General features: G+C 43.5%; 1 protein-coding gene across 2 annotated transcripts in view; it reads right to left on the reverse strand.

Moving 5' to 3' along the window:
* The window catches only part of JAM2 (junctional adhesion molecule 2), a 326,071-nt gene that overhangs the window by 61,279 nt on the left and 240,827 nt on the right, over positions 1–23,965 (reverse strand). For both annotated transcript variants that reach the window (XM_086934037.1, XM_086934036.1), the window contains exon 5: positions 819–1,024. In XM_086934037.1, the coding sequence (XP_086790163.1) occupies positions 819–1,024 (206 nt within the window). The remainder of the gene's footprint in view (positions 1–818; positions 1,025–23,965) is intronic.

Genomic DNA, 23,965 nt, shown 5'->3' on the forward strand with positions numbered 1-23,965 from the left:
AACTTTCGTAGGCAGGGTGTCCCTGGCTACCAATATTGACCAAGTGGGGTTCCCCAGATTGGAGTAATGATTCAGTGGGGGTCCACAATAGAAAAATGGTTAAGAACTGCTGGTCTAATGTATCAAAATGGTATTCGGGTGATTCAAGATTCTCCAGGAACAATATTTATTGGACTGTGGTATGACCAGGAAAACTGATAATAACCATTAAAGGGTTGATTCAGAATCATCAAGAATGGTTTAGGATGAATCCTTCCCAGTTGGAAGAAAACAGTAATGACCATGTCTTCAATTATGTTTTGGTTGTAAGATTTTGTGATCAAAGGGTGAATGCTTTCATTTTCCTTACCATTGACGTTTGAGTGAACTGAGATCTATAACCTTATCACAATACTCTACAAGTATTTTATTTTTATAAAGGCTGTTCTTCTGGAACTTCATTAATAGTCATCCCTTATGTAGAAAATATTTTTCTTTGGGAGTCGTGACGAGCTAGAGCATTATATTCTGGTCAGTATTACTGCATGTTATGTTAACAGTGTTTGCCCTGACAAGAAATCCCAAGACCACAAAGCAGAAGGGTTTTAACAGAGAGATTGCACCTACAAAGCAAAAATTGCTATGTTTATAGCTGCTTTATTTACAAAATGGCGTTACTATCAATCAAATGACTCGAATGTAATCATTGAGGTCCATTATATGATTTCCTTTGTTCAATGGCCATGGTGAAATTGAAACTTCTGAAAAGGTTATCAGCCTGTACTGAACTGGCAAGTGTGTAAGCTGTAAAAACAAAAAAAAGAAAATAAGGCACTTACTAATGTCCCAGAATTTATATTTATTGTATAAGATCCTGGTGAAGTTTTGACCTTTGCAGTTGGAGCTTGAACCAGTAAACGTTCTCCATCTTTGTACCAATCATATTGGGATGCAGGAAATCCTTCATTTTCTCTACATTTTAGTTCCGCTACAGTACCAGTCATTACATTTCTGGGAACATCACACATAGGAGTAGCTGGGAGCACTGGAAAAGAGAAGCACATTTGTTTATTAGAAGAAATACTTAGACATACCTATTTCCATGCCAATTCTAATATCAAATTCAACACATTGCATATCATAACAAAATGTCACTAATGCAATAAAAAATGTAAATTCTCTATGCAGACTCATCTAACAATTGTTCTTGGTGTATGGTGCTAGGAAATGACTGCTTCCCTAGAAATGCCCTATGGGCCTGGAAAGACCCCACTGGAGGGCGGAATGGCAGGTAATCCTTTGCCATCACCAACTGCTGTTCCCCCTGCTTATGTGTCTCTGTCCAGACCCACTAAGGCAGCCGACTACTGCTGTGGTGTTTGGCGGAGGCCACGTCTTCCAAGCACAGTGTCTGGTCTCCTCTCTTTCATACAGAAGGTAGATGTGGAAGTCCAGAGTAAAGTGAGGGGGAGTAGTAGGATACAAGGCATTCTTAAAATACATGTATATGTGAGACAGCTACAGGTAGGATAGTGTCTGAATACCAGTTTCTTTTAAAGAATGTCAAGAAAAGGAGGAAATCCATGATGGATGTGGCTGGAGAGTAGCAGAACAAAGAGGGTGTTTTATAAATATTTTCTTTGAGAGGGGTGACTCAGAATGTACAAGAAAGCAACTTTTTGCGGTAGGCCATATTTTGTATGAGTGCTCCAAGACTCACTCACACCTATGAATCTTGTATGCCAAAAAACAATTTCTTTAACAATTGATACATCATTTGAAATCTGAGTAATGGATTATTGCCAAAAAAAGAGTGCCAAATTGCATGCTGGATCCATGTTCAATACGTCAGTACGTGAGAACTGCAGATGAGATACCCTGCATTTGAAAATCTTACAAAGGCTGCATCTGTCAGAAAAAAATCAGTATGTGGAATATCAGACATTGAGTGTTTAATTTCCTAAAAATGTGAGGTACAGAATCACAATTCTATTTGTTATTTCTTTGAAGATGTAATTTAGGCAAACTTTAGAATATCAGACACCTACTCCATATTCACCAAGTCTTGGATACCTGCACAAAAACCCTCAAGGACAAGGGGCACTTAATGTAAAATAGATACCCTTAAACCATATAAGGAAGCACATGTCAACCAACTGATGAATAACAAAGACTCTGGGTTTCTGCAAAAATAAAAATATTTATTTCAAAATATTTATGAAGACACAAACACAACTACCAAACCAAATAGGATATACATCCACCATCAATCCAGGCAGATGCACCATGCAGAGCTCAGATATCCCCTGAGGCTGGCATTGCCGTAACTGGAGGGAGTACAGAGAACACTGCTCTCTATTGTTATGTTCCATATAGGTACCCCAATATCTGCTCAAGTACTGAATGCACCTTTCACCTACATTCCCCTGATATTACACTACATAGCGGTTCTTAGTAGTGATCTTTTACCTAGTTACGGTAATGCTTAAAGATGAAATGGGGTTGTCTCCGAAAAGCTTATGTCTCATTCATTATGCATGAGGATTCCTTGAATCACAGCAGGCCTGCTATCTCCTGCATAATAACTATATATAAGGGTAATTCCTTCCGTCATCCTAGTCCAACATGACACAGCGAGGTATATCCCCATGGGGTACTACTTTGGGTATATGTTAGAACTGGGTGTCTCTAGTTGGCTGAGGTAGGTACCTTAGTCCAAATAGGGACCCTTGCTTCTAGTCAGGGAAAGGACGGACACCCTCTTAGATAGCCCCGCTCACCCCTCGGTAGCTTGGCACGAGCAGCCAGGCTCATCTCCAAGGCAAAGTGTAAAGTTTTCCACCCACACTCTCAGTAACACAGTGATAACACCACAAATGGACACCACACTGGTTTTATAAAAAATAGCGGTTTCTTTATCAAAAAGAATGCGATGAGACCAAACGATAGAAATCCAACATATGCTTATTCTTAATATTTTACTTTGCCGGTTATTAGGCCAGCAATCACTTGTAGGTTCTTGCGGTATTAATGAGCAGTTCACGATTATCTAATGCAGTCCTGATGCAATGATATGCAGTTCGTAATGTAGTAATAAGACAGTTCTTAATGCACGTACTAATGTAGTTCGTAACGAAGGTCGTAATGCAAGAATACTGCGGTTCGTACTGCAAGAATAAGGCAGTTCGTAATGCAAGAATAATGCTGTTCGTAATGCAAGAATCAGGCAGTTTGTAATGCAGGGAATAATGCAATAAGCCATTCTGCACAGTCAACTCGGGCACCACTAGGCCCCAACAGCAGAGACAACGGTCATAAGCTCAAAGGGGCGGCCCAAGTACTACTGAGCAGGTACGGGCCGCTCGGGGACTCAACGCGTCTAACGCAGTGCAGCGGGAGAGAGATCGGAGCACTCCTGTACTCCTCCTGCACGCCTCCCCAGGGCACAATCGCTTGCGGCTCCCAACCGAAGTCCAAGCCTTACCTGGGGGGTGGACTGCCTCGCTCTCTCTCTCTCTCGCGCGCTCTTCGGACGTCCTGCTGGTCAGCCCCGATGAAATTGCAGCTCCGTTGTTAAGCGACGCTGTAGCCGGACGGGTTATGTCGCTGCCTTCTCCTCCGTTGACGATCTTGGGCAGATTCCTCTTAGTGAACAAAGAGCACTATCTTTTTCACCTTGCAGCTTCCTCAACTTTAAAAAATCCTTTAGCACGTTGCAGCTCGGGCCGGCGATCCTTACTCACAGCCTCAGTTACGATGACGGCTTGGGCCACAAACAGCAATGCAGCAGCATGGACGATGTTTCACGCAGCAGGGGAAATGCGGTCACGGGGCACTTCGTAAACAGCACCACGAACCACACGGCAGTCTCTGGCATGCAAAAAGCACTTTCAACAAGCGTCGCTGAGACACGGTCGGAAACTTTTATGTTCCTGAGTTTCCACAACAGGGAACCAGCTCTCCTCGGGCCCTTGGAGACAAGATACTTCAGGACATAGCACACAACAAAGTTCTCTCAAGCAGAGGGACGCAGCACACAGCAAAGTCCCTGGTCCTCTCCTTGGTCAAATCAGCAAACTGCATGCCAGCCCCAGAACACACAGCAAGGGCAGTCCTTCTCTACAGTCTGTTCAGTAGTTCTTCTTTGGCAGAGGTTCCTCTTGATCATGAAGTAGTTTCAATCTTTTTTCAGTCTTGAGTTCAGGGGTTTCAGCTCTTACATTTATAACCCTAAATGCCTTTAAAGTCTTTCTGTTCAGGGGGCTCTGAGCCCGGTCCAAACTGCCAGTGCACACCCTCTACCTTTGATAGTCAGGGCCTGGCGCTCCACAGGAGATGGAGCCATCCTTTGGTGGCAGCAACACAGCCCTCTTCACATCCAGGAGGCTACTCCTCCCCCCACATCAAATGCAGGCCAGCCTGTTGCTGTCTCACCTACTCCTCCCTGGTGTCAGGACACTTCCCACACCCTGTCACATCCAAACCCAGACAGGCAAAACACAACCAGGCAGAGGCACACAGGATGGTTTAAGGCAAGAAACCAGCCACTTCTAAAAGCGTGGTTTCTAAACACACAATTTAAAAAACATCTTCAAAAAAAGATGTGTTATTAAATTCTGAGTTCAGGCACACTAAACTCCATTCCTCCATCGTATGCCTATGGGTATATATGCTGGAAACATGGGACACAGCTTTCCCCATTCAATCCTATGGGCAAGATGGCCTTGCAACAGTGAAAAACAAATTTGGCAGTATTTCACTGTCAGGACATGGTACACACCTCACTACATGTCCTATCTTTCACATACATTGCACCCTACCCAGGGGGTACCCTGGGCCTACTATAGGGGTGTCTGATGTGCATAAAATGGGATGGGTAAGGCCTGGCAAGTGAGACAAGAAGGCAGTTCACAAACTGCGTGCAGGCACTGCAGTGGTAGGCCTGAGGTCTCGTTTTAGGGATACTTGTGTGGGTGGCACAATTAGTGCTGCAGGCCCACTAGTAGCATTTGTATTACCAGCCCTGGCACACATAGTGCACTTTACTAGTAAGACAAACATACCAATTATGGACAACCAATTACCATAATACTTTATACAGGGAGCACTTGCACTTTGACAATGATCAGCAGAGGCAAAGTGCCCAAAGCATCGAAGCCAGCAAAACGAAATCCATCACAGCATAAAAAATAGAGGGGGTAGAGACAAAAAGTCAGGGGTAACAATGCCAAGAAAGTCCAGGTCTATCAGTATATATACACACCATATCTTTCTGAGGTAGTCAGAGGAGAAAAGGACTTCCATGTGACACACTGATGCGAGATGCTGAGGCTCCTGCACGCAGACACTCCAGCTCGCAGTGGTCTGACATCCCTTGCGGAGTGTCCATCCCGAGACCAAGACAGAATCCCCCAGTCGCTCCCTTCAGGTAATGGGGTTGATTTTATCCTAGAGGGATTCCTGGCTTTTACACCTACATACATGCTAGCTGCATCTAGTTAGGGTTTCATCGTATAAGTATGCATTCTACAGTCATGTATTTTATATACTTGCCTGTATTCATTGTTTTAGCACAATGGTAGAAATCTACCATCCTTTTACTCTGTTAGTGCTTATAATTATTTATCTGTTACTGTCTTATGTTTGTTTCAGCACACCTATTTTACACTAGAATGACGATGATTCAATAGATGCTTATTGAAAAACGCCCCCACCGTTTATTCTGTGTATCTCTCTGAGACAAAATGAGCAGGAGTGACTGAGCGAAATGTATAGCACTGTTTCCACAATCACGGATGGGACAGAGTTGTCATGTTCGATAGTTGCCAAGAACTATTCTCTCCTTGGTAAGAGGGGTTTCTAGTGACACTGAGCTAGCTGGTATACAGGCGAACATACTCGGTAGAGGTGTCTAAAATCAGTCTGACACCAATCCTACAGTGTATGTTGTCTAAACGTGCAGTTTATAGGAACTACACAACACTACAGTGACTGAGGAACAGACAAAACATGTAATACTCTCCTCAGTCTTGTAGACCATATTACTTTAGTAAGTCGAGAATTGAGGGGTCAGTCTCTGTCAAGAGCAACAACAAGCCTTGATAACGGCAAACCACGTGGAAAATAAAGAAGGTGCATTGTTGGGACCAGCAAGGTCAGGAGACTCACCACAAACAGGGGAGTCAGGGCAGGCCCCGAGAAATCAGGGGAGCCCAAAGGAATTTGAAGATTACCCTCAAGAGGACCCACAGGCCGGAGGCACTGGAGTTGCAAGAGGACCTTGAGCAGCTCACCAAAGAAGCAAGCCCACGATGCAAGAGTTGCGGTGAGGATAGAGATCTTGGTCACTGAAGAAGCTTGAGGTTGAGGCTACTTGGAGCTCAGAGATCTTAGTGGAAGCCAACATGCCTTTGCAACTGCAAGTCGACGCGGTGCACAGGGGTTCGGTTACTGCAGCTCCGAAGAGGGATACTGGCCTTAAACTTGGTGGGAGGACAGGGCAGGCCTCGAGGGATATGAAGAACCACCACCTGTGTTGTTGATCTGTTTCAGAGTCCGTGGGAGACCAGGATCAGCAGACCTGTCAGCTTAGTTGCAGTGCCTGAAGATGCAGGGAAGTGACTCCTTCACTTCAAGGGAGATTCCTTCAGGTGTCTTGGATGCCCGCAGGCCTTGGAAGGTTCGAGCTGGGCGGCGAGATAAGGAGCAGCAGGAGTCTTCCTAGTTGCAGCCTTGATGCCCAGAACGAAGTGTAGTGAAGTCCAGAGTGCCCTGACGGTCAAAGAAGAACAGGAGTCGGAAATTAATCTTGTCTCACGATGAATCTAGGGACCCACCCACAGGTAAGCCTTTAAATACACTAGGGAAAGGGTTGGGACGATTCAGGGTCCCCTACTTGAGAAGGGGCTGGATAAGGGGGAGGATACTCCCCTGTCCTATGTCCAGTTTCATGCCAGAGGGGGAGCCAGGGGCTCCCTGAACAGGTTTGAACTGGAGTATGTATGGAGGGCACCAAGTGTACCCTGCACGCAGACTCTGTGGCACTGGCAAGCGCTACCACCCAGCCCCAATACACTAAACGCTGTCTGGGATGTGGTCACACCTCGCTGTGACAGGATACCTGTTGTTCTGCCTTCCTCTTCCCGAGCTTGGCTCAGCATTAGGAGGGCAGAAAATGTCTTAAGCCGGCAGCAGCCCTAGCTTGCAGTCTGGGTCTGGAAGACTGGTACAGGGAGCACAGAGGGCGTCTCAAAGGAGCTTTACGTGCATGGAATCATACCTCACACACTGTTTATGGTGTGGGGGTATGATTCCAACATGTTTGATTCGAAACACAACAGGGTTCGTTCCAGCCAGTTTCTAGATAGTCACCGCATAATGACAAGGTGCCCCTCTATCCATACTAATATAATAAAGAGAGAGGCCAAACCTTTGAGGCGGGTAATCTCAGGAACCACAGCACCAATCACAACACCCAATACAGCGTTGGCAAGGCGAGTTGCAACAGAAGGACATAGGCTATGCAGACGCCCACCATATACATTTAAAAGGTAAAAGAACCGTGCCAGCAAAGTAGACCCTTGTGGGCGTGTTTGCGTTGTGCTGTGGGCGTGTGCTGGGGGCGTGACAAATGTTGGGGGCGTGTGGTACGTTCCGCTCTTCATGTCATGTCTAATATCGTGTGCTAATCCCACCCTGCTCCCTTTAAATACCCCTGCACCCCATAATCATAACCCACCCTTACTCCTTAAAATACCCCAACACCCTTAAACACTAATCCATCTTAACCCTGTACCCTGTACCCCAAAACCCAAACCTAAAAATACCCCAAAACCCAAACCTAGCCCTGAACCCTATAAATACCCCTGTACCTCAAAACCCAAACCTACCCCTGAACCCTAAAAATACCCCTGTACCCCAAAACCCAAACCTAGCCCTGAAACCTAAAATACCCCTGTACCCCAAAACCCATACCTAGCGCTGAAACCCTTAAAATACCCCTGTACCCCAAAACCCAAACCTAACCCTGAACCCTAAAAATGCCCCTGTACCCCAAAACCCAAACCTAGCCCTGAACCCTAAAAATAACCATGTACCCCAAAATCCAAACCTACCCCTGAACCCTAAAAAAAACCCTGTACCCCAAAACCCAAACCTAGCCCTAAACCCTAAAAATACCCCTGTACCACAAATCCCAAATCTAGCCCTGAACCCTTAAAATACCCCTGTACCCCAAAACCCAAACCTATCCCTGAACCCTAAAAAATACCCCTATACCCCAAAACCCAAACCTAGCCCTGAACCCTAAATATACTCCTGTACCCTAAAACCCATACCTATCCCTAAACCCTTAAACTACCCCTGTACCCCATAACCCAATAACCCAAACTATATCTGAACCCTTAAAATACCCAAACACCCCAAAACATATACCTCAGTACCCCAAAACATATACCCCTATACCCATACTTACCTTATCCAAACATAAAAAAAACATGCTTTTACCATTCATGCATGTACAACGAATTTCGTTGTAAATGTATGCATGGTAAAAGCATATAAAATGTAATGCCATGCGTTGTAATGGCATTGCGGAGTCATGGTACTTTCGTAATGAAAGTATGCAGAGTGATGGTATGCGGAAAGAGAGTTGCGGAATAATGGGTGTTTACCCTCCCCCGGTAAGTACATCGGTGGCACGGCGGCCCACATCCCCAGCAACATACTCATATTTTTTCACCACCCATTTGAAAAATGCACAGGTCTCTCTCATTGATGGCCAGCACCGACATACACTTTTAGACAGACCTCCCGCCACAAGTTCCAGAATTGCGAACTTTAGAGCTGGGGAGCTACGTTCGAATCTCGGCATCAGCTCAACATCCTGTGATTCCAGGCAAATCGCTTTGTCTCCCCGTGCCTACCACAAATGAATGTGTTCTTCTGTAATGTAAATTGTGCTCATGCCTTGTTGTCGAGTTCGCGCTATATAATATTGCAAGAAAAAATAAAGTAGGGAAACTCGAGTTCACACACTACTGAACGCGCACTCTTAAGTGCATCAGCTGTGCACTGTGAATCGGAGCGTTTCACAGGTCTGTCACAGATAAGAAATGCTATCAAAACAAAATCCTACAAAACAATATAGTACTGGCAGGCAGCAATTCATACCCGGACAACGTCGGGACGGGCTGCTAGTATATCATATGGCTGTCTCACTTATAACCCAGGAGAATGGAACTCCATGGGCTTTCGGGGTGTCCTGCTCATGCAGGGGTACCATCACACTTAGAGCCAAGCACCCTGCCTTCAGGATTGAAAGGCCTGCTCTAGAGGTGACTCATAGGTTTTAAGTGCAGTGACCTTAGATATAGGTAAACCTATATCTTTCTTAAGTGATGCTAGCACCAGCTTAAACAGGCTGCAATGGCAGGCCTGTAGAGGTAGTTTGAATGGTTTCCCATAGGGGGCAGAATATATGCTTCAGCCTATGGGGGACTTCTGGTCTACCTATGCCCTGGGTACCTTAGTACCATATACTAGGGACTGATAAGGGTACCCCAGTTGCCAATCTGAGATGTACCTAAGTACTTACCAAGCCACTTTAGGGCAGAAAGCACAGAGACTGGGTCCTGATTAGCAGGATCTCAGTCAGACTAGTCAGAAACAGCATTATATCAAGCGAAAAGTGGGGGTGATCATAAAAGCAGATCCTACTTTCCTACAGACGTCATCATTCTAGGCAAGCCCAGTCTCTCAATCTTATTTGTTAGTTGGACGACTTGTTCTCGTAAAGTTCGAATTTCTGCCCCCATCTGCCCTATAGGATCTCTAGGTTAAGGAATACTTTGGTTACAGGCACACGTTTATCATATTTGATAATGTACCCATCTGTGCTTCACTGGTCTGTAACACCGCAGACCCTTCACCAACAAGGTTTGAATAAGTAACCATGGTGATATGGATGGTGTTACATTCAGCCAAATTACCCTGGGTGTAACTCCTTACTTCCCCAGTATTAGCATCCTTTGATCCCTTGTTATTATCATCGATATCATGTCCTTCTATTTTTCAACAAGTTTTATTTGTAGTCCTTGTGAAGGACTTAGCAATGTTATGTTCTTCTTAAATATTCCAGCAATATTTGGACCAGCATCAGTGTTAGAATTTTGAGGAACGCCGAATAGGGGTGTTGCGCCATGGCCTAACAAGGCCCTAAACACGAGAACTGAGTAAGAAAGATTTGTTTAGATCACAACTGTAAACAATACACGGTACCTTCCCGAAAGACCATTTTGAGATCCTTGTCCTCGGTAAATAATAGAGATGTACATAACTTGAGCTGTGCATGGACTGGGAGAAGTTAGGGAATTTTTCGCCATTTGAGAACTATGTACAAGTAAACAAAGTTTCTTTCGGCCCTGAGGAAACCCAAATCTTGTGGAAACTAATTGGCTGCGCAGAATCTGTTTTCTTACAGTCAAGAAGACCTTGAATAAAAGAACCATAACAACCAAGAAATAGACCTCTTGATTCATCCTTCTTGTTAATAGTACAGGAATGTGCTTTTACATATATCTTAAGTTGCCTCTCTACTCTTGTTTGTACAAGTTACTGGACCCAGTAATGTGGCCAACAATATCGGGCACCAGAAGGGTGGCCCAGCCCTGCCTCTTCCGGGCTCAGACGGGCTAAAAATGTCCTGGTCTTCGTTCAGGTGCCTCCCACAGGAAGCGCTTTATAGCACAGGCTCCTCCTCCTTTTTCCCTTGGTGGCAACAGGCTCTTGGGTCTCTTAGATCCATTGAATTGCAGCAGGATGAATGGCGGGGGGCACACAGCTCTTTGTAGCAAGGGCTCCTCCTCCTTCCCTCAGCAGCAAGCATGGTGGCAACAGGCTCCTGGGACTCGTAGTCGCACTCAAATTTTGCTCAAGATGACGTACGGCGAGAGGGGTTTGGGTGGCAGGCAGCGCTTAATAGGGTGGGTTTCTCTTCCTTCCCCCTGCAACAGGCTTGGTGGAACTCGTAGTTCCACTTGAATGGTAGCAAGATGATCCACATTAACACCTTTAGGTGCTTTCTAAACTAGGTGTGCTGCCTGCAATCTGTAGGCGCCCTTTTTAGGTTTCGCCTCGCCGAAAGCTGCGCAGCAGACTTTCGCGCAGGGCGAAATCTTATGTCTAGAGATGTGTACTCATGTCCCGCCCCTCTGTTCCATTGGCTAGCTCCATAAATGGAGGCTAGCCATTGGAACAGAGATCTGTCCGTCATGGCCGGAGCAGATTCGTGGGCGTTCCGGCCATTTTTACTCATCCCGCCCCCTTGCGATCGTCATGCGGTGGTGGGCGGTGTTTTTTTTATTTTTTATACCGCTTTGTTTTCCACCATTTCAGAACTGTCCTTTGCAGGGGTGGGTTACGCGATGTCCCGCTGTCCGTTCCGGCCCCCCCTCCCGCTGTCCGTGTGCCTGTTCCCGCCCCCCCTCCCACTGTCCGTGTGCCCGTACCTGCCCCCCTACCGCTGTTTGTGTTCCTGCCCCCACTGCCGCTGTCCGTGTGCCCGTCCCCCCTCCCGCTGTCTGTGTGCCCGTTCCCGCCCCTCCCTCTCGCCTCAATTCTGACATCTAGCCCCAAAAATTGCAGGTTATGGTTTTCTTGTTATTTATTTATTTCGAGGGAGCCCACCCCTCATCTGTTGCCGTGTGAAAATCACAGCTGGTCGGCCCGGGACAACCCCCTGACGTCCTTCCCCGGGCCGCGCTGTGATTGGCTGCCGGCCCGGGACACCCCCGTGACGTCATTCCCCGGGCCGCGCTGTGATTGGCTGCCGGCCCGGGACCTGACTTGTTTCTCTTTGGATTTAATCGTGGAATACCCCAAAAAACGTTGCTGGGTCCACTAGAAGGGTTCCCTAGCATGAATGTGTTTGATGTCAGGCAGTGTGAAGTGGGCTATGAAGCTTAGTTATTTTGAAAACTTAAAGGGTTTCCGAGCGTCCTTGCCGTACACTGTCAGTAGCATATTGAGAAAGTGTTTTTGCATGGAAACTTAAAAGGTCAAAGCAGGTGGTTTGAGTCTGCTGAAGTTCAATCCACAGGAATTGATAAGACAATTGTTATTCTGTGGATCATCGTAGAGATTCAGCATAGCGTTATTTATGCATTATTAAGTACGGCCCTGTTGTAGAGTGCAAACCCCCAGTCGGGGCGCTAGAGTACTGAAACAATTAGTGCGGTTACATAGCATGCTTCAAGATTTTGTTCCATTTGTAAGCTATGACAGTTATTCTTTTTACCCAACTCGGTGGTAGTCCGTGCTTTGATCTTGGAAGGATGACAGGCTTAATGGACACTGCAGGATTTGAACCCCTTCAGTTTACTTACAGGTCTGTCTAGTGGATGCCGAGTTGGCTTACCCACAAGAGCAGTCCATGCCAAAAATGGAGGGACGTTGTCAAATGATCAGCGTGGCTTAAACTCTGCTTCATACGCCTTGCATGCAACTGTAGCGCATACCAAGATGAATGTTACTTAGGGGTGAAATGGTTGCTAAGTGGCAAGGAAGGATTCTGCCTGTGGTCGTAATTAGAAGTTCATAACGTTGCTCTCAATCACATCTAATCTTCATGACGTGCGACCTCCAGTCTTCGGAACATATCTTCAGTCACCGTTCCCCCTTTGTTTCCACACTCCTACTTGCTCTCTTTAACCCCCTTCATCACGTATTGGAGCAGAATCGCCATCGGACAAGAAATAGAAATCCGGTGCTCCTTTTGAAAAAATGGATACAACTTTTGGCTAGCTGTCCATCCCCCCCCCCCCCAATAGCTAGACTGGCACATGTTTACTTTTGCCTGCTTTGTTTTTATGGTCTGACTTGACAGCGCAGCTGCCACCATATAGCTATGTGAGAATGAGAATCTCCAAGAGAGGGACTTTGCTACGTCCACATGTTGGGAGTCAGGCTTACATGTTTTGGGTAGTAGTTGTAAGCTTCCACAAAAACGTGCTTTCGTTCCAGGCGGCTGTAATCATTTTATTTATTTATCCAGTTGCCTGAGCTTTAATTTTCAGGGTCACACACAGCACTACTAAACTGTCTAAACCTCCCCTTTTTTTAGTGTACACACAAACAGTAGTGGCTGCTGCCGGCGCCCGGGTGCTGTGTGTGTGTGTGTGTGTGGGGGGCTCTGGGTGTGTGTGGGGCTCTGGGTGTGTGTGTGTGGCTCTGGGTGTGTGGCTCTGGGTGTGTGTGTGTGTGGCTCTGGGGGTGTGTGTGTGGGGGGGGGCTCTGGGTGTGTGTGTGGCTCTGTGTGTGTGTGGCTCTGTGTGTGTGTGGCTCTGGGTGTGTTTGTGTGTGTGTGGCTCTGGGTGTGTGTGTGGCTCTGGGTGTGTGTGTGTGGCTCTGGGTGTGTGTGTGTGTGTGGCTCTGGGTGTGTGTGTGTGTGGGGGGGGCTATTGGTGTGTGTGGCTCTGGGTGTGTGTGTGTGTGGGGGGCTCTGGGTGTGTGTGTGTGGCTCTGGGTGTGTGTGTGTGGCTCTGGGCGTGTGTGTGTGGCTCTGGGTGTGTGTGTGTGGCTGGCTCTGGGTGTGTGTGTGTGGTAGTAATTGCTGTCTGCTGAGCTCGTCCGTAGGGTACAATAGGTCTCACATTTGCGAGAGATTAAGCTAATGGCAATGTAAATGACAATGCCATTTATTTATCAAAACCAACACATAAATACAAATTTTGTCATTTACAATGCCAATAGCTCTAACTTTTCCAAAGGCGAAACCATTGCATTGTAAATGCTTGTTCTGTAGGTCAAGGTAGAAGGAGTTAGCATGGTACGCCCTGCTTTTTTCCCCAACGTGCCCATCGTCTCCCTCGAATTTGTCTGCACCCTATATGCCAGCCAGGCCCGGGCCATTTGGTGCGCTCTTAATGTTGATAAGCCCACGTTTTAAATGTTCATATTGTGGTGGCAGAAAATGTTAGTTCTTGTGCCTCAACTGCTAAGCTTTTTACCACAATAAACAAGCCTGCTGTCCAACTATGAACAGTTTAAGAAAAAAACAAAAAAACCCTCTCTGCTGTTAATCTGGTTCTTTGAATATACCATGCAGCTCGTTATTGTTTATTATGCTTTTTGTTTTCTTTTTTTTCCTCCCTCTACTTTTGGTGTAGATTGCCTAGGGCCATGACGTCTTGTTTGGCGCCTCTGTGTTTTATAAATAATAAACAACCTAGAGTCACACATCTGACTGTCTTCTACTCTCCATTCTTTCTTTAGCACCCTCATAATACTGCACCTTATAACGCCAGCAAAGAGCTCTGGTGTTCTCTGGGTTAGGCCAGCGTTGCAAATATGAGTTGAACAAATATAAAAACAAAAATGAAGAATGAGTGTGGGGCTTGTTTTCTGTGATGGTCTACGCAGGAGTTCCACATTTCTTCTCCATAGCCCCTAATATCTTCAACTCAACTCGCTACGATTCACCTTAACCCCATTCATAGAAGAACTTTTATTGCGCTATCTCTTTCCCTAGCCCATGTTCCATCATCGGCCCAAATGGTTTCCATATAATGACAAATACGTAGGGATATGACATGGATGTTATGGTGAGCTCAAATGGGTCAATCATGCCCTATCAGACTATGATTTACGTCATAGAACTGGTTAATTTCGCCTCTCCACCCTCACATGGCAACCAACAGGCAGACATCACCTCTCATACAACCACTTTCCTTCCTAGCACACCAGAAACTGCCTTCTTACAAACAGAAACATGTGACACTTGTATTATTGAGCCTATCTCTATATTGGCAATATTAGCCAGCTATTTTTCTAACATTATGCACTTGACGGTCCTCTGGCCTCAACATACTTTCTCTACTTCCTTCCTTCCCATTAGCCTCTAGCTTCATTTATAGCACGACTTCTCTCCCTCCATGGCTACCTGCTACTTTCCCCACAGATTCCCACTCAGCCCCACCGAGGCGCTCACAAGTCTGCCAACCTTTCCCCTTAGTCTGGCAATGTCTCTTCATCAGCCGCTATATTGCCTCTTCCTCCTCAACCACTACTCCTAGTGGTTCTGAGTGCTTCCCAGGGGTCTCAGTGCCTCCATAACTGCAGGGTCTGCCATCACAGATCATCTCAAATATGAGAGAGGAGTTGGCCTAACGGCTAGGGCGGTCAACCTCAAATATGGGTAACCGGGTTCGAGTCTCAGCAAGGACATGCAACATCCTGTGATTCTGAGCAAATCACATCATCTCCCCATGCCTAACAAAAATGAATGTGCCTTCATGTACGCAACTGGTGCTCATGTAAAGAGCTCTGATACCCAATACATTGGGGTCAAGATCACCCTACATAAAACCCCGTAAAAAAGAAATAGAAGTGGCAGGCAGGAGGAGGCCAGCAGGGTTGGTCAGTTGAAGAACGATTGAAAACTACATAAAGATGTGTTCATGCCCCTAGGAGCAAAAACCTGGCTGCTAAAATTAGCAAAAGCTGAAAGGAATAGATTTTTGTGATTTCAAAAGTAAGATTGGTTAAATCACGGGTTGAACACAGCAGACAAGTCTGTTAACTAGTCATTATGACTAACTCAATCTTTCTGAGATCCTCTGGGGTCTGATGCGTTGACATTTGCTTCCTTGCAACCGATACAAAAATATATACGAGTTTGACTGGTTTCATGAGTAGCCAAAATTCCAAGTATGCCTGAAACACATAAATGAAAGTAAAACCTTTTCTCCGTATTTTATGGTCAACCAGAGTGAGAATAATGTTTTCCATCAAACTAGGAGGCGATGCAGCTCGCAGTCAGCTAGCTATGCCACTTTGTTTTGCTTTGGAGTATTTCAATATTAATGTTATGCTTGTAGTTCACATGCTCCTATTTGTGGAACATGCTGCATGCTTGCAATTCTTCGCCCTCATTTTCTCGTACACGCTGGTAGTAATTCTTGGAATGGACTGGGCAGTCGGTGGCCAGCAAAGGGCCGGATGCCAGGGTCGCAGACTTCATCTTCGCGTTTAATATTTGCTAAAAACAAACATCCACTTACTTTGTACCTGCTGTGGTTGATGGCCAACTGTACCACCTTTCTTTGCTCGAAACTGTTCAAAACTGTGGGTTGCGACCCACTGGTGTGTCAGGCGCCGATTTTTGGTGAGTCGTGAAAGTCCAAGCAATAAATAAAGATGCCTTTAAATTCTGCATTTATCTGGTCACATTTGATGAGTTTCAAAGATAGAGGTCAAATGTCAAGCTATGTCTTCTGACAAATTGCTGCTTATTTTCCTAACAGAGATTATTGTTTACAGACTCCCCTCCCTTGGCAGTCAAAGAAAAAAGTAAAGAGAATTATGTGAGAATACTGCTGCCATACAGAGTGTAAAAGGAAAGACTGTAAGATGCAATTTTTTTTAACACACAACTAAATGTAAATACCTGTAAATAAACTGTCCACATTCAGCAGTTAGGAATAAATACAAAAATGGAGCACTATTTTTGCAATTCTAAAATTTGATGGAAATAAAGACTTTAATAGGATCAAAACAAACCAAGGCACTTTACTAGGAGATGCACAAATAATAAATATTCACTGAAACTCAGTTTCCACACATTATCATTTGTGTGCAAAATAGTTTTTTTCAGTAAACAGTAGGTCTGTGTAAATTTAGGGGCCATTTCAAAGGAAAATGTGCTTTCTGTAAATGACTATGTTTGCCACACAACGCTTTAGTTACATTAACAAATCGCTACCTCATGTCCATTAACCTCATCACTGCGGCGCGAATTCCGCCGCAGTGCTGAAGATTCCAATCGTGGGCGTGGTCATGATGGCTCCCGGCCGTCATCAGCACACGCCCACCGTGACTCATGACGGCCGGGAGCCGTCATCAGCATCGATGAGGTTAAAGCAAGGTAGATAGCGAAAGCTTGTCATTTGAAAAAGTAAGTCATGGTTCTAAAAGTTTTGAAAAGTACTGTTTAACAGTATTTCAACATGAACTTGGTTGTTTTGTAATCCTTTTAGTTCCCATGCTCCCGTTCGAAGAACGCGCGCACTGAATGCTTGCCACTCTGGGGTGCATTTTTCCTTCTATGGTAGATCTGGAACTTTTTGGCCATGGTGATCAAGGCATGTTACTGACGTCAAGGATGGCTGCACTTCACCTTGTCATTTAATGGACACTAGCATTTGTATACAGAGCTCCTAAGTGTATCACCATTACTTGGCTTCACCATACAGTATTTTTATTTTCACTTGCTTATGATATAATGCTCTTTTAGTTCTGTTGTTCCTACTTACCCTTATGTGCTGACTGCTAATCAATGTTGGACAGCCTCATTCGCATCATCCTAGTATCAGCAGTTTTACGCAAGGGCAATATGTTGGTTGCTAAGGAATTGGACTGATGCCAAGTTGGTATTACCTGTGACGCACTTCCGCTTGCCACTTCACTTGATGGCAGCCTTTATCTGTTTTTAGCACACTATTCAAGCTATTGGATGATTTGATCCCAGCCATTCAAGCCTATCCATGACTGCTTATAAGGTGATAGTGTGTAATCACATTGATGATCGAGAAGGTGGCAGTTCATATTTGTAAAGAGCATTTCAGGCCACAAGGAACCTACTTAATCAAATACCAGCATGTGATTACATCCTATGAAAGTGTTTTTTGTAACCATCAAATATTACGCCACTGTAATTCAGGGACTGGTGGTAAAGTCTAAATATATTTAATATTTGTTTTTTAACTTAATTTGCAAAAACTTAAATATGTGCAAGTAATTTAAAATAGATTTTCTGTAACAATTAGTTGCTTTTATTTTTATTAAAATTATTAAAATATGTATAGTATGTTTTTATTTGTAAGGTTAAGCTATATATATATATATATATATATATATATAGATATATATATATATAGATATATATATATATACATATATATACACAAATGTCTTACTCTTTTATTTAATATAGGTATTTGTACTTGCCACTTCTCAGGGAACACACTAACACCTGTTGATTTATTTCATTTGTAACTTTTCTTTCTATATTGTTTATTCATAATATAATTTTTTACTATGTGTATTTTTAATATATCTTGGGCATCCTCCTTGAAGTGCCATTTTTTATGTATTTAATTTAGAGCAGTTAATTTAATTTTTAGTATTAACTGACCCCCCCCCTCAAATTACATAACACATTTTGTTTAATGCAATTTTATTTATAAGCCGTCCCCAAACCAATTAAAGGTTTTACTTACCTCTGTCAATGTAATGATCAAGAGATTTGTAGGACAGGTGATCAGGTCTTCAACCAGTGTGATGCAGGTATATTCCGATTTACTATTCAGCATAATAGAAGCAGCAAACATACGGATTGTTTTTCACATATTCATTCACCTCCATTAAAAATGAATACCTGAAATTAACTTGTCCCAGCAGATATAGGCACTGGTTAAGCAGGCCTCAAACTTAAAAGCTGAGTGACTGTGGTCGGGTCTTCTCTTTGATGATGCTCTGTAGAACTGCATTGTCAAGTGCCCGAGGCTCACTCTCGACTATCTCACATTAAGATAATGTCTTCAGACTTTTTCTGATCTTATGTTCCGAAGATCCACTGGCCTTGTTACGCTATACTGATGGTAGTTCACAGATTCATAAATTAGAAAGCCAATCAACCATTCACATTTTACCTAAAACTTTCAGTAGAAAATCCACTCTGGTGATAGGAACAGGACAAAATGTATTTGCATCTAATATCAGAATCTATTTTTCTTAGCCCGCTCACCACTCAGCATTAATGTTTAAGCTTCCATTATTTCATTAGCTTCTACTTGGGCACCTATTAGTGCTCTTCCATCCATCCACCCTTTTATAGCAATGGATATTTTAAATATAACATCCGGTTGTGGTTTAATGATTGATAAAGTCTTTTAAAAGGGTCTCATATAGGTTCCATCCTTAAGTTCCCAGCTGATAGCCAGGTCTCTCACCATTGTAACTGTATTCTGAAAGTCTCTATTCTTAATTCACCAGTGAAAACATTTCACAGTTTTACCTCCCTCACTCTGTGTTCAACAAATCATGTTGTATATAAATAATCTTGACTTTGAAATCAAATTCTTTCAATTCCATACACGCTTATTTGGTTATATCAGTTCCTGATTTTACTTATACCAGCCAAGCTAATATTTATGATATTTTCCTTTTTTGAAAAGTCCCATTTCACAAATCATATAAATAATGCTCTAGATCTTGGGAATAGGTTAAAGATTTCATAGATCAAAAATGGCAGACCATAACAGTCTTCACCAGAGACTGCATTTCTATTTAATACTTCAACGTATGCTAGCCCACTATATTTTTTATTTACACATCCACAAGTAGAAAAAAACGTATTTTCTAAAGCCTTTTTGAGTTGTCTTTGAAATACTGTCCTGTAAAATATTCACAATTACAGGGCAATGATTTGCATAAACATATGTAAAAATGGCATTACGTCTGCGTTAAACTGTTGCAATTCATTCCATAGATACAAAATCCAGCACTATCCTATTAAAACCAATTACTTTACCCGTGACTTTCCCATCCATAGTTTAATATGTCATATTGCTCTACTCCAGCAACATAGCACTTAAATCCCTGGCATTGGCATTCTGGCCTGAAAATCAGGGAAGTGGGGGCAACAATTACATAGAAAGGTGAAACTTTCAATTATAAGTCCATCATAACTGGCTCAAAAAATGTGTTGTCAATAGGTGAAACTTAAACAGTGAGCCACTTCCTGAATCATCCATGACAATGTTCTGGATTTCAGTGTATTTACTAAAAAGCTAAAAGCTATTGAAGCAGACCTACTGACTGAAAGTCTTGCATATAAAATTCATCCATATTTTTGTAACTGCCAGTTTACAGGTTAAATGGGTATTCAGAATCAGTATTTTGCTAAATGTAAGTAAATACACGATTACATACGTCATTAGCACTTGTTCTTTTTAAGCAAACGTTTTTCCTTAGCTTTTTTCTCCAGATCATCAAAATTTCCAGTTCTTTATTTATCCTATGGCTTCCTCCAGGTAATCATTATAGCTGTAACGCCCGCTGTAGCGAGCTATATCGTTCATTAAAGACCCGCTCCATCATTAAAGACCTGAGCCAAAGGCGAGGGCCTTTTGCAAAGGAGCAGGCCTTTAATGACCAGTAAAGCCCAGCTACAGTGGGCTATACAGTGATTAGACCATTTCATCGCATCAGGGCAGAATTTTCTAATTAAAAAACACAAAGGCCTCTCGGAGCTTGAACTCCCCTCTTAGGCCCCAAAGTCTTTATTTCACAACTCTTGTAGAATATTCTACAGCTGACAGTGCGCGCAGGGCCACAGCTTTTAGCTGTTGAAAATTCACAGCAAGAGATGTGAAAGGAGGCTGAAGTCATCCCCTGGTTCTCCCGGCTTGGCTGAACTGCTTTTTGTAGTTCAGCCAATCCAGGAAGACCCAGGAGATGATTAGAATTCACCCCTCCCTCCTTTTGAAGCCCTAGTGACACTGGGGTACAGGAGGAGGGAAGGGTGAAGGCTGTGTGTGTCCTCCTGCATGGGCTCTTCCTTTCCTCTGCCTAAATAATATATTTTCAAGAGCAGAGGGAAGAGAAAGGCAGATGCTCTGTATTAGGACATGGAAATGTTGAGAGCAGCGGGCCTGAACCAGTTCGTATAGGGCGCTGCTAATCCATTGTCTTCAATTGCGCTCTCAACATTCCAATGTTCTAATTTTCACTTACAAATCCATCATAGCTGGGTCCAAAACACGCCCATAGGTGAAACGTGAAACAGTGAGTCACATGCTTATGGTTGTCTGGATTTAGGTATGCTTTCTAAAAAGCTACTGAGGAAGAGCAACTGACTGAAATTCTTGATTCCAAGATATGTACATATTTCTGACACTTTCAGTTTTCAAGATAAATGAGTATTCAGAATCAGTTCTATATTAGCAAGTAAGTTATATAAATACACCCTTAAATACCTCATGTTCATTTGTTCCCATTTCATATAAATTTCCACCCCTCTAACTACTTTTTGTCATCCTCGATATATTAACACGTTGTTGAGTCCTTGACCTCTAGATGTTCAGGGAATCCAATCCCACCCTTTCCACCTAAGCATGCTTTAGGAAGCCAAAGGCCTGAAAGGTTTATTCTTCTAGTTCTATACTGTTGCCTAACTGTTTTATCCACTGTATTTTAACCATACTTAAATGTGAAATTCCCGTTTTTTTAATTGATGTTGGCTGTTAATTTTTAAATTGAATCTTGTTCTGAGTGTGTTAAACTCAGTAACTTTTGGCACATTGCACGGGGCTTATTCTTCCCCGGGTGGCCATATGTTTGTGCCACGCGCTCCCTGTGGTCAGCGCTCTAGTGGTTGATTGCAGTCCTACCTCCGACCTAACTTAACGGGCAGAGAACGGACGTGCAGCGCCTGAAAGGTTTCTTTTTCTCATTCTATAATTTAGCCTAACTGTTTTATCCACTGTATTTTAACCATACTTAATTGTGAAATTCCCGTTTTTTTTATTGAGGTTGGCTGCTAATTTTTAAATTGAATCTTATTCCAAGTGTGTTAAACCCAGTAACTTTTGGCACATTGCACTTTCACGGGGCTTAATCTTCCCCGGGTGGCCACATTGTTTGTGCCACGAGCTCCCTACGGTCAGCGCTCTAGTGGTTGCATGCCGTCCTGCCTCCTACCTGATTTAACGGCCCAAGAACAGACGTGCAGCGGATGTGATGCTGGCGCGCTAAAGGCAAGCCCGTCTGCACCTGTCCGGGAGAAAGGGCAATGATCCCTGGTCCGACCGGGTGGAATGGTTTGAGTTATTCCTCCAAGCAACTCCTAGAGCATTGCAGTGCGATGTCTTCTGACTGCACTTTACTTAATCTTGAGGAAGCTTGCGCAAGCTGTGTGCGTTCTAAGTCTGCTTTTACTACGGGGATACATAAGGAGGATGCGAATAGATTATGCCTTACACAAAGTGATTTAAATACTTTTACTAATACCATGTTTCGTGGAAATTTCTCACAAAAATGTTGCCCTTCAGTCAATAAGGAATTTAACTTCTTTAACATTAATTGTCGATCCCTTCCCAAACATAAGGCTGACATCTTTGACCTTCTGAATAATGAGCAGCCCAATAGCATCTTCCTTACTGAAACTTGGATGAATAGGAGCTCAGGCCTTGATGTAGCCACAGCATTGCCTACCAATTATGTTATTTTTAGGAAAGACAGGGAATTTAAGACCGAGGGTGGCATTGCGGAAAACTACCAGAAGTCTTTTGATTGCAAATTCGAAAACTTGCCCTCTATGGGTTGTAAGGCCTCCTTATTCAAATGCACTCTGACCCCCCTAGTTCACTTCGTTGGGCATTTTGGTTTATCGCCTTCCTGGGCCTTCCGGACCATGAGATTTGTCGTTTCCTAATTTAGTCACCCCTTATCTTCTCAATGCTGCTAATTTCACCATTTTAATCTTCATTTTGACGACCCGACATGTGTTAAAAGTGCTGCATTCATTTCAGATTTGGCATCAATGAATATTCAGCTGTGTAACTCGGGTGCTACTCATGTGGCTGGTCATTTATTGGACCCTGTTTTCTCTAATTTATCTAAAATGTACTGCCCTCTGGCCCTCCCATTGTGCTGGTGGGATCATTTTGCGGTTGGTTTTCGAATCAAAGTTGCTCCCAGTTTGCTGGTAGCTGCCCTGGGAACCAAGTTCAAAACTAGAAATTGGGGCAAACTCAACATTGGAGCTTTAACTAATCTTCTCTCCAACAGTGCTCCTGCCATCAAACAAATGTCTATTGCTGATCTAGGAAGCATTCAAGACTGGATTCACAAATCCATTCATGTCTGTCTCCCTCTTTCTAATAAGAGGTTGAACAACCACCGACCCCCTGCCCCTTGGTTCACAGAGAGGTTAAAAAATATAAAAAACCAATGTAAAGCGTTGGAAAGACAATGGAGGAAGAACTATGGGTCTGACATTAAACTCGTCAATAAAAAAGCCATAAGAGGTTACCATACCCTCTGTAAAACAGCGCAAGCTGAATAGGTTTCCTCTACTATCTCCAATGCTCAGAAATGCTCTAGGACCTTGTTTAAGGTGGTCAAAGAGCTACCTGGGTCAGATAGCCAGACTACCCCTATAATCCTTAATGGATTGCAATGCAAGGACCTTGCCAACTTCTTTTTAAATAAAGTTGAAAAAATGTATTCTGCCCTGAATGGTGATAAGCTGGCTAATACCACACAGCAGACTTATACCTTCTCCCATGTAGCTAATACCACTGAACCTGTGAAGTGCAAGAATATTGAATCCACCAATATATGTGAAACATGGTCTCTTTTGGATATGGATTCTTTTAGCCAAATCTACAAGAGAAACGTTTCCTCAAGACCTACATTTCTTTAAATAGTGGCTTCTCAGAGCTCAAACAAGCGGGCATAATAATGTTCTCCTCACAGAATAATTACTTGTTCTTTACATATTTTATTTCATTTTTTTCTTTTTTTCTTATTTATATCTTTTAGTGTTTCACATCATATAAATCATTATTTTGGATATATAAATATCTTTTCAATTACAAAAGTGTGACTGGTATCATCTTTCAAATGATGCTGTACCATAAATACAAATAATTTTGGCACTATTGAAATCACATACAATGAAATAATATCATATTAATTCAACACATCCCCACACATACTCATACCTCTCTCAACTCTGCAAACATATCCGTTGCACTCAATACATTCACACTCTACAACCCAGAACAAGCCTGCATGCACAGATGAAAGAACCGGGTGTCGCACTCTCTCTCTGGTCGACGTACATTTCAATGGTGTAGTTATTTGAAAACCATCTTCTTTAGGACCTGTTATTTGTTACTTTATAACGGGTCAAAGGAAGGGG

This window comes from Lissotriton vulgaris, chromosome 8 (assembly GCF_964263255.1).
Source record: "Lissotriton vulgaris chromosome 8, aLisVul1.2, whole genome shotgun sequence".
NCBI lineage: Eukaryota > Metazoa > Chordata > Amphibia > Caudata > Salamandridae > Lissotriton > Lissotriton vulgaris.